Consider the following 12,563-nt stretch of genomic DNA (forward strand, 5'->3'; position numbering starts at 1 on the left):
ATCCCACAGTGGGATTGATTTGTACTTGTTTTTCTCCCATGGATTTGATTTTGTTTCTTTCTCATGTAACACACATACATTGATTTAAGTAGTTTGTTTTCTATCAGACACAATTTAAGTTTTTGTGGTGGACTGAGCATGTTTAGATGTTTATCATATTTATCAATCATTTGAATGTTTTTTGAATGGTCACTTGGAGAAAGAGGAAACATAATACTTTGAAGGTCCTGTATGTAACAAACAGTGCCATCTATTGCGAGACTGCAACAAAGAGAGGACTCCTCTGCTCCCACCTCTCTTTCCCAAGCATGTCATGTAACTATGATGGCATTTTCATCCCAAAAAGAATGCCATTCCTCTACATTTGTGTAGTAAGCTTCCACTTCGAAATACAAAAACTCCATTCTTCCTGTTTCTTTATTTTGTTGTTGAAATGTGGAAACTCTTTACTGGTGTTATAAATCAAGTGAGAAGGAGTTTATTATCCCACAGATTTCCATTCACACTGAGTTCATAATGCAACTCTTGGTGGCAATTCAATATATGTTTAATTCATATTTGGCTTTAGGAACCCAGAGCAGGTTATGGTTACAGTAAAGAACTCCAGTTTGCTGTGAAATGTAGTGCCACACTGAATGTCACAGTGTTTTCACCATGATAGTGATATAAAACAGTTAAAATGGCTTTTCAAGATCAGGATGTGCCATGGATGATCTGACAGTTGATGCCACTGTGACTGGATGAGATGAGAGCAGCAGGGAAGGTTGACAGACTGGACCTTTATTTGTTTGTTTTTTCCAGTCTTCAGGGACAGAATGTCACAGAGAGGCTTTGTAGTCTTTGAAAATCAGTAATATCATCTCAGGAAGTTAACCACAGGCTTCAACTCTCAAAGTATTGTGTTAAGTTTGAGTTGCTTAATTTACCTTCCATCTTCATAAAATACCCTTTGATATTCTCGGAGATGATACTGCCATTGCAACACACATTCACCACAGCACATCAAATGTCTTACCAAACAGCAAAATGTCATTGAAATGTTAATCTCCCAGGTCTCTAAAGCAACCTTCCCCCGTTTTGTTAAAGAGTGGTTGCAGCCCGAGACACAGAGGCTTGCTCTAAATGAGAACATGTCTGCCAGTGGGGTTACAAGAAAAAACTGATTTTTAACAACAAAACACCTGCTTAGGTCTATGATATTCTGATATCAATTAAATATCCACCCCTTTATCTTTTCATGAGACAGCATTTTATTCCACTGGAAACTGACGTTTATAACTGCTCATTCTCCCACACCATAGTCCATAGTGAAAATGTGTGTTCTTTGCTTGCAAGGACACAGGAGCTGTAGCCACTTTGCCATTCAGAAGTGTTTGAAATCTTTTGTTCAATCTTTTGTTCACAAAATGACAGCAATGGATTAACAAATCGACATTTTTTTTTTGAGTCACTAAAGGCTGTAACAGTGGACACGTGTTCACACACCATGATTTATCTTGCAGCAAATAGTGAATGTTTACCAGATAATATTGAGCTTCAATAACAATAACTGTGACTGACTTGAGTTTCTCACTAGTCAGCATTTTGTTATATATATGAAATTGCTGTTACATAACCGTATCCTTGGAGCATCTTAAGTGCCACCTTGTTTTTTTCATCCTCCTCCATATTTTTCATAATGCCACAGAGAGACACAGACAGCAAGTGAGAGTAACCAAGGACAAGCAGAACTGTAATCTGTTCACCCAGCTTTCAGTCCTGTTCAACCTGCTTCAAACTTGTGTCCTTGTTTGGATTGCAGCTTAAGGTCTCTAACAGACAACACTATTACAAGCCATTAATTAATGTATTATATTTAACATACAAATATTTAGCTTGTGTCATTTCTTCCTTGTGTGGTTTGTACTGGATGATTATAGGCAAGTTTTAATTAGACCTCCAGTTAGCACAAAAGAACATCCTTATCTTTATGTATATACCAATAAAGTATGTTGGAATCAACACAAAGACACTGAAAAACAACACTGTCATCATTTTGAGAAAATATTTTCAATAGCACACACACACGTCAGTTAGGTTACACAAATAAGTGTCCAAAATCATTATCATGTAAACAGAAACTTGCAAAAACCATCACAGTATACTGTAAATGTAACGTTCACATTTTCCTTTATTGAAGTAGAACTAATATAAAATTCAGCACTGTAAGGCATTAATGAGGCTGCTGCTTAGTTTGCCAAAAGCACAATTTAGTCATGATTTACAATTTTATATTGAGTGGATATTAAATAATTAATAATGAGTAAATCAGAAATAACTGAAATACTCTGTCAGCTGGGATTGGCACCAGCAGCCACACTACCCTCGTGTGGAGGATAATGACAATGAATGAATGATTGATAACAAAATACTTATACATCCTCGTTTTTGTAAAAAAAAAAAAAACTATCTTGTAAGTGAGGCAGTAATAAAAGGTTACTAAACACAACACAACAATACGTGCCAAAACTGTACATCAGAGAAAGTGGACTCTATCTCTGACAGCCAAAACAGTTTTAAAAGCAGTCTAAAGTAATAAATCATACTTATGCAACTTGTAAATATTTATAAAGAACTGTAGCTTATGGGTACCTTAAAATAAAATCTAACATGTAAAGTGATATTAGTAAAGGTGCATGCAAATTAAGATAAACATGTAATGGTAATTGTTAGCCAGGAGGGGGCAATAAAGGCACATTTTATATAATCTGATTTTATACAATCTCTGTCAGGAAGGCAGTTTTTCTTTTCTAGGTCACAACAAAGTACAAATATTTCAAAAAAAATGTTTTAACACATATTATTTCATTTAGAGTTTTTTAATATACAGATACATTTGGTGTAAGGTAAAGCTTTATTCTTAACTAAGAAAGAGAGAACTAAAAAAAGGATTACATTTGAAGATTCTTTATCAGTAGGTTCTGTCTTATCTTCCTGTTGAGCTGAGCTTCATCTTCTCCATGTTGATGCTGCCTGTGTTTGCAGATCCATTCTTCTTTCCAGGCTTGTGGATAAACGTTGGCTTGTGGAGCTCCAGGTCATCCCAGTATGTGTAAGCATCCTCAATAATGCCTCTGCAGCCTGTGACTTTGGCTACACCCATTCTGGGTTGGAAGACTTTACTCATGTATCCCTCTGGATGGTATGAGAGACACTCCTCCCTTTCATTTTCATTTTGAACAAACTTGGCATCATCACATTCCTCATAATTGTCAGAGATTATGATCAGCTCAGCCTGAATGTCTTCTTCCTCTTCATCCTCAACAATTTCATAGCCCATGAAGATCATGGTGATAGGAGATGACTCCATTTCGTCCAGCAGGGTGTTGACAGGGTTCAGAGAAGTGATACTCTCTGCACAACTATGTGAGTATCTGTTAAAATCACCTGAGCTCTCTATCACAGTATCAGGGTCGCTGTCAGACTTGAGACTAACCAATGAAGGACTGTGGTCATCTACTGCTCTGTAGAATGGTAGTTCTGGTGCTGGCATGTCGTCAGACCAGGCTGTAACTGACACCAGAGATGGGTTTGCACTGCTCATATCCATCAAGCTGTAAGGGAGTCCCTCTGGAGTTTTTACACCAAATTCCCTGTGTGGATTTCGATGCTTCTCACTCTTATATTGTCCTGGAATGTGACAATAGGACGATTCTTCTCCAGATTGTTGCACACTTGGTGGAAAGTCATGTTGAATGAGGTTAGAATTGTGTGCTTTGCTCTCGTTTGTCTGTCCGTTAAGGACTTGAACTCCATTTCTGGATGACACAGCACTCTGGCTGGGGCTGGGTGTCAGGATTTTCCTCTGTGTTTTATTTGGCGTCCTCGGTGTTGAAGGACTGCTACTTCCTGTGTAGGGTACAGAGTAGACAGGCTGATGGTATTGCACCTCACTGTCTGTGTTCTCGGTTGCCTGGCCTAGCAGCTCTTCTACTTCTGTTGGTGTCATCTCTCCAACTGCTCCACTGTGCATTTCACCTCCATTTGACTTGTGCCCATCATCAAACACTTTTAAGCCCCACCCCAGGATGGTTTCTGGAGTGATGGTTGCTGTAGAGACCACTTGACTTTGTCCAGTTCTGTTATTATGGTCCACATTGATCTCAATTGCAAATGTGGCTGGAAAGAAAAAAAATGTATATTGTTCACTAACATGGTGAGTGAGCATTTCTTGACGTTTGACTCTCATTTTGATGCAATGCAGGCATTCATTTCAAAGGATGACATTGTGGGTCCCTTTAATAAGCATTGTATATGTTTATGTGGAATCTAAGTGCTTTAAAATTTGCATCCTGGTAAAATGTAAAATTACACTTTTTAAACTAGGACTGCTTTTGGTACTCACAGTCATGGAAGGGCCCACACAAGTCCTTACGCAAGTTGGTACAATTAACAAGATAAGGCGAGTTTGTTCATTTATGAAGCAAGTTACAAGGCCCTTACAGTTTCGAAAGACCTACCTCCTGTGTGCAGGATATGGCATGCTACGGGCTGGCCCTAGTGTCACATATGAAGGGCCAATTCCAATTCCTATCTTAACCCTCAATCTTAACCTTAAGCTCAACCCTTATCTTAACTGGCCCTCAAAACCAAGAGATGAGGGTTATTCTGTCACTTAGAAATGTGACACCCCTTAAATCCAGTGACAGACTGGACTCCAAAAAAGAAGAAGAAGAACACATTTATGTCACGATTATTTATTACGATCCGTTTTTCAGTCAAGTTATTAGGTTGTCAGTTAGTTATAAGATGATACTCAAACAAATACCACAACCACGGACATATTCAGCTGACAGTTACCGCACACCACGGCTTATTGAAAAGTAAACGATAGCAAACGATCGCGTGTGCGCACCGGCCGGCTATTGACAAAAGATTGTGAAATAAAAATAAATGATACGCAACAATGACGTCAGTAATCTATAATATGGGCCTCAACTAAGATAATGCAAAGGTTTTCATCATTTTTATATCTCTATTAACAAAGAAAATACTTAATTTGTATCACACTCGCTTCGCTGCTTTCGACGCCATCTTTCTTATGTAAAAACACGCAATGCATTCTGGGTAGCCCTTGCTCCCAAGGGTGGTCTCGGAAAATCTTAAACTTGCCCCTCAACTAAATTTTTCTGAGAATCTAGACAGCACTTGCACTAGCGGGAACGCACATTTTTGAGATTGAGGGTTAAAGGGGAAATAAGTAGTTTATAGTGCCATCTAGAGGAGAGGCTGAAATTTACAACAAAGACCTGCTGCTCTGCTCACCCCCTCCCTTCCCTGAGCGATACGGTATCCGCAGCTGGTCAAATGTCGTCCTCGTTGTCTTTCTCTGTGTCAGCAGATGAGGTTCGTGAGGCGAGGGAGAGGGCGAGCTACCGCGGCAGTAGAAGTCGAAGCGGAGAGAGAGGAGGCGGGACTTCCGCTACAAGTAAAGAGACGCTTGTTTTGTTCTCTCGCGTTTGTCCTTACAGGCTCCGGTAGAAACATGGCGTCTTGCTGCTAACAGTGGCTATGCAACCACGGTCCGCGGTCATGTTATTTAACATGACTTTTTGAAACACTACGAAAATGAAACAAAAACTATTATACAGCGTATAGACAATGCAGGAGCACATAATATGTATAAAAAAGTGGATTTTGTGTTATATAAACCCATAAATACTACACATTGTACCTTTAGGATTGAGGGTTAAGCAAGGAATTGGAATTCACCCGAAGTTTTGAGCAGATTGGTCAAAGTATGGACAAGTTACTGGGCACTTCCTATTTCGTGGTGAAATGACAGCTAAATTCAAATTCAAAATACAAACTGTTTCTGTTCAAAGTTAGACCCACAACCACATAAAACATATTATCTGATCATAATATCTTTAATATGTTAGTGGTTAGTTTTACTACTTATATTGTTTGTATGTTGCATCCCTCATCTGAAAAAGGGCTCTGTCAAGTAATACTATCAGACCTGATAGTATTCGGGATTGAGATTTGAGGAGCTGATAGACTTAATCAGCATTATGCAAATAATTTGTTTATAATTAAAAGTTATGCGCTACAATTTTCATACATCTTGTAATTAAATTAAAAAAAGTACAGACATACAGTATAAAGAAATATGAAAAGACAGCTTGATCAGTCACAACACTCCAAAGTTGTACAAAGATGTTTACCTTCCTGGTACTCTGCGTTTAGCTCCTAAATGTGAAGACAGTGGAGAGTCAAAGTGATGAGAGCAGCAGGAAGTCAACATCACAGCAAAGTTGCATCAGCATGAACAGTCCATGACTATATGTGTCATTTAAGACAGGGTTCTTCCACTGTCACTGAGAGAATACATACAAGGCAGCAAGCAGACAGCTAAGTGTACACGTTAGTCTTGTAGAGTGCAACACCCACCATGTGAGCAATCCATTTACCTGCTACTCTGTTCAGCAAAGCAACCTCTTATGAACCAAACCACAACTACACAGTTGTCAGTGAGTGCAGTTCATTAGAAGAAAGCAGAGATTAGAGGAAGTGCCATGTCGTGCTGAGGCTATGTAAGTGAGTGGAGCTATGGCTGTGTTTGTTTTTGGCTGCTGTTACTGAAGTGATACAACATGCACCACGATGTGTTAGACACTGCAATGCAACAAACAAATATCATTCTGTTTATTCTTTGTGAGAAAATCAATAAAAACAAAACATTTTTGTTTTGTTTTTAACAAAAACATGTCTGCAAATTGATCACTGTCCACACAGTTGTGACCATCACGAGTGGGGAAAAGGCTTAACCAGACACGGTTACAATTCAAGCTGCTTTCCCTTCAGCAGCCATGCGCAGATGTCCAGTAACAGTGGTTTGTAGTGCGCAAGCCCCAACAGTAGCGGCAAGAGATGGGGAAGAGAAAGCAGTAAAATGCTTTGATATAAATAATTATTTTCTATTGAGCTATAAATTAAAAATAATAAAATAAAAGGGGCTTTTATCTGTAATTTCATGGCTGTTTGTGGTTGGCTGAGAGAGATTATAGGGTCACCCGCAATAAATTGAATGAATAAGTAAATAAATAAATAAAGAAGTTAAAAAGCAGGGAACAAAGAACATTTAAAAAAAAAATTGGAATATGGGACCCTTTTTTTGAAAAAGGATCCCCTGTCACAAACAAAGTGGGGAACATAGGACGTTTTTTGGGAAACACTGGGAACATAGGACCCAGGGAACATAGGTACGACCCCTTTCTCCTCCTCGTAGTTGAACATGCTCTTGAAAAACGTAATTTCCTGCTTTACAAAAGTAAAGTATTTTTTGTTTATGGATTTCTCTGAGGATTATGCTTCAGCGTAGCTGCAGCCATTTGTGCGCACGGCTGTGCCAGTTAAGACCTGCCTTTCAAACGTGCTAATTATAGACACACAAATAAGCACGCAAAATTGTGTGTAAACGCCCCTCATTGCATATGCATTAAGGCAAGTCTGCTAAATGGGTTGCGAGTGCTATTTTGCCCGTCTGAGAGACACAATCCTTGTTGCACCCAGTTAGTAGATCAGCATCAACGCAAATTTGCGTGTACAATCCATTTGCACACGTTTTGCATATGCAAAGCTTCGTGATCTAAGTCACAATATATATATAAATCAATCGAACATGACACCAAACTTTGAGGATCTTGCCCAGAAAGGGATCTTCACTATTGTTTCCATCAGGTGTCATGCTCTCACTGACAAGCAGTGTATGAATTAGTATTAATGAGTATTATTAATATCATCAGACTGATCAGAATATCAAAATGTAGCTGACTGATGTGAGCCTACCTTGATGATGTCTTCAGTGGTTCTCTCCACCTTTTTTAACCTCCTCAGAATCACTTCTTCATTGGCAGAAATACTGAGCTCTTGTGCTTCCAGGGCCTGAATCTTGTCCTCTATTCTGTACAAAACAACAACATTATTAACTACATTGATCACTGGGATGAGCACTGAACTGAACAGCATCAGCAGGTTTAACCAGCAGCAGCACTTCTACAGGAAAACACCCCACCTCTGGGATTTTTCAGCAAACATAAAATTCTGGGTATAGTTTTGCTCTGTTTGCTCATTTTATACTTCTAATACATACATACAAACCATCCATGAATTACTTTTATGAAAAACTCAATGACTGATACTGACAGCTGTTAATAAAGTTTATGTGCAGTGCCACAATGCCCTGTGTTGTAGTCTACTTCCTGCATTTCGTCCGCTTAATGCGTACCAAGACCGATGTTTTAGGCGGACCAGAGTTTGCTTCTTTGGTCGGATCAAAGTTCAGACTACAATGCAGGGCCTTGTGGTTTCACACAACCAAAACATACATGTTTAGAACAATAGCCAGAAGAAATCTCTGAGCCCATTGTAGTGACGTATGTTCAGATAAAACCATCTGATTTGATGCAGCTCCATGTTTTGCTCTTATGTGGCGGAAACAGAAAAATACCTAGCATGAATGAATGAACAGGTTTGTGGGCAAGGTTCATTGGCCCGTTCGCAGTGCTAGTTTTTATTCTTATTATTCCGCCAAATGAATAACATTTTTGAGGCCTTTCCCATGTCCCAAAAGTACTTACAGATTTTTGGGAGTGCATCAATCCCGGTGAAAATGTAAGTACTTAAAAGGTTCGGTGAAAAAGCATGGAAAATTGGAAGTGGGAGGGAAAAAAAAGTGCTAGTAGGTCATCTCCTGTCTGGTTTAACGTACGTGAACGAAACTTGGTACACACGTTCATGAGGTTGGGCCCTAAATAAAAGTCAATGACAAGTGTCCTGTGAACCCTACAAGGCCACCATTTTGGAAGGAACACGAAAACAGAGGTGTGGCGAATTTGCACCAATGCTACAAAATCTATCTAGTCCTACAGTTTTTGAGCTATCACCTTCAACCTTGGTGAGGACACTGTGGTCCAGTTGAGGAACGGAATTAGTAGGAAGGTTTTTTTTAAATATTGTATGGCGCATGAGATACGGGGCGACAAAATTGGCGAGAATTTGCATTTCTCGCCGCAGACGAAACTCTTATAACTTTACAATGGAAGGTCAGATCTGAACCAAACTTGCTATGAGTGACATTAAATAGTGATTGTTGTGATTATTTATTGCATTTAAATGTGCCTGGAACTGTGGAAACCTGCCTGCGAGGTTTTGGTGATGTTTGCGCACTGTGCTGGACCCGTTAAGGTAAAGTTGGAGTTCCCCATTCCTCCGGCCTTAACCGGGGAACATAGGTACGACCCCTCCTTGAACCACAAACTGCAGACCAAGGTAAGCCCATACCAGTACAAACATGCATTTCTCCTAAGGATATCTATATTTCATTTATTCAGATATACCAAATAAGAAATTAATTTGCCTCATCTGTGAACACGTAGTTGAACATGCTCTGGAAAAGCGTAATTTCCAGATTTACAAAAAGTATTTTTGTTTATGGATTTCTCAGAGGATTTCTCTGTGTAACCGCAGTCATGTGCGGGCACCACTGTGCCAGTTAAGACCTGCCTTTCAAACGTGCTAAATATAGACACAAAAATAAGCACCGCAATCAGTTTCAGGTTTGATAAATCACTTTGCGCGTGCTAAAATAACATATTTTCAATTTTTCCTCCCATCACACGCAAAATTGCATGTAAACGCCCCACATTGCATATGCATTAAGGCAAGATGCACTCCTCGTCGCGCCCGGTTAGCAGATCAGCATCAACACAAATCTGCTTTGCACGCGCAAAGCTTTAGTAAACCAGCCCCTGAGAGCTGCCAGGGAGAGCTCTGCTGTTTCTCTCAAAATTACATATAAGTCTTTAAATATAAAAAACATTTAATAAAATCTAATTATAATTAATAAATAAATAAAGCGGATCATCACAAAGGCAGCCGCTGCTGCTTTTTAGACCCAGTCTGCCCTGGTTTCATCTGTGTTCATTCAGTCAAGCCGAGTTTCCATTATGCGTGCCAACAGCCTTGATCTGACCTGATGTTAAGACCTGCCTTTCAAACATGCTAATTATAGACGCAAAAATTAGCACCGCAATCAGTTTCAGGTTTCATAAAACACTTTGCACGTGCTAAAATAGCATATTTACATTTTCTCCTCCCAGCACACGCAACATTGCGTCCCACATTGCATATGCATTAAGGCAAGAACGCTAAATGGGTTGCGAGTGCTATTTTGCCCGTCTGAGAGACGCACTTCTCGTTGCGCCCTGTTAGTAGATCAGCATCAATGCAAATTTGTGTTTTTGAATGCGCAAAGCTTTAGTAAATCAGGCCCTGAGTGTTTTGTTTGTGTCATGAACCTGTTTCTGTTGCTTTTCCTGCACTTTGGCTATCACATCTGGAAGCAACAGGTCAAATCTGAGTCTCTGTGACATCATCAACTTGGCTGGAGACAGGTGTTGGGACCTAAAGCGTGTGACTGTTACCCATTGTTCTTGTCTAAGGCCTGGTTGAAAAACAAAAGCCTGATTTTGAGTTTAACAAACCCTGCAGGCTCCATTTTGTAACACTATTTGGTTTTATGACTGGAGAGCTCCCCAGGGGGTAGCAGAATCATTTAAGTCTCATTGGCCGTCTCCAGGTTCCATCCCCCGACTGATAAACCCTATAAAAATAGAAGAGTTCCATTTCGTCGCTCTCTTGCTCTAGTTCCTTCGCTCTTGCCTGCTGCACTGGTTCCTGCTTTGGGCCCCTGGGCCCCTGGGCCCCTGGCTCCCGGGCCACGCGGCTCCGACATGCGGCTCTCCCGTGCTGCACAAACGATGCCAGTGAGGACCGCACCTCCGCCGGCGCATCCCTCCATACCTGCCGCCCAAACTGCTTCCACTCAGAGACATCAAGTTTGACCATCAACCGCGTCACTCCCTTCTCTTATCTTATTGCTTCCTGTTTACACACACACACACACACACTGGTGTTTATGTTGTATATAGTTTGTGTGATTTAAGCTTTAGCAAGTAGGATTTATTGATTCAAATTAACAAATTTATGCTTTAATGTTCATTGACTTAGATCATTCAATTACCCTTGGATATTTAATGTTGGTGAATCAAATTGTTTAATTGATTCTTGTTATTTGATTTAATAAATTGTTACTTTTGTTCACTTAAAGGAACGGTCTGTGTCTTTTGTACATGAATGTTGTGACAAACGGTGGTTGCGAGGGTCAGTGCTCGGATTCATACCTTCATTACTGTTCAATTGGGATATCTTGGATATAGTCAATTACAGTGATTATTTAGACTGATTTTGAAAGGCATAGATTGATTGTCTTTTCCCTGATTTCAGGGTGGTGCCCCGATCTAAAGTTAATTAATTATTAAAACAAATTAATTAATGTTTATTACTTTTATTTTTATCAATCAAATTATTGCCACTATTGTTGAACCACAACATAATGGTGCCCCGTGCAAGGGTTTTAAGAAAATGAATAACAAAATTAATTATTAAAAATAATTAATCATTTGTATTAATATTTTCTCACCAATTACAAAGTTGAATCACAACACAGGCCTGTTGTCGCATGAGGCATGATCCGATAACTGAAAAGAAACCTCGACTGTCTTGTCTGGTTTGTACAGATTCACCTTTAATCTTTTTCTTCCCTTCTTTGAAGTTTTAACTAGGCTGCCTCTTAGGAAAATGTCATCCAGACCGTAAGGCTCTACAGAGGGTGGTCAAAACCTCACAGCGCATTATAAGGACTCCACTTCTTGCCATTGAGGATGTTCAGAGGAAACGATGTCTGCGTCGCGCTCGCAACATCCTCAAAGACTCCTCCCACCCTGCCCATAGACTGTTTGTCCCCTTGCCCTCAGGCAGACGCCTCAGAAGCCTCCGGACCAGAACCAGCAGAATGAAGAACAGCTTTTTCCCCAGAGCTGTCTGCCTTCTCAACTCTGCCCAACAAACTCTGAACTATGCCTCCCTTCCGATCTCTACCCCCCACTGACACCCCACACAACACCTCACACTAGTTACCCCCTGAAGCCCACCGAAGAATGTTTACTCTCGTTTGTTTATTTATTATGTAGAATGTTCATATCACCAAAATAAGCTACCTACCTGTAAAATATTCTGTTAATCTGTTAAATATTTTGTATATATATAAGCATTTATCCATATTTCTATTAATATAACATATTCACTGCACCTTATCGCAATCTGTATATAACAATCTGTACAATATATGTATATTTATACCGCTCATTTATATTCATATTCATATTGCCTCTATATTTATAATATTCTTGCACTTTCTGCTTGTTGCACTTCTGGTGAGATGCAAAACCTCATTTCGTTACCGGAAACTTGTGTTTGAGTAATGACAATAAAGTTGAATCTCATCTCATCTCATCTCACTGCTACTCGTGGAATCCCTTTTGAGAGAATCTCTACAGTTCTCTGAAAAATTGCAGACGAGGACGCTACCCCAAATGTCTGTTGTATGTAAACAACCCTCTATGGGCCTGATTTACTAAAGCTTTGCGCATGCAAAAAACGTTTGCAAACTGGATTGCACA

The 12,563-nt window shown here is 39.7% G+C and overlaps 1 protein-coding gene across 1 annotated transcript in view; it reads right to left on the reverse strand.

Moving 5' to 3' along the window:
• Positions 1-2,965: 2,965 nt before the first annotated feature.
• LOC310940472 (palmdelphin-like) overlaps positions 2,966-12,563 on the reverse strand; it is a gene marked incomplete at both ends in the record, with an annotated part of 32,837 nt that continues 23,239 nt past the window's right edge. The window contains 3 exons of the mRNA XM_083905449.1: positions 2,966-4,158; positions 6,207-6,231; positions 7,831-7,945. Coding sequence (XP_083761575.1) covers positions 2,966-4,158; positions 6,207-6,231; positions 7,831-7,945 — 1,333 coding nt within the window. The remainder of the gene's footprint in view (positions 4,159-6,206; positions 6,232-7,830; positions 7,946-12,563) is intronic.

This window comes from Microchirus variegatus (genome assembly GCF_963457635.1).
Source record: "Microchirus variegatus genome assembly, chromosome: 2".
NCBI classification, from domain to species: domain Eukaryota; kingdom Metazoa; phylum Chordata; class Actinopteri; order Pleuronectiformes; family Soleidae; genus Microchirus; species Microchirus variegatus.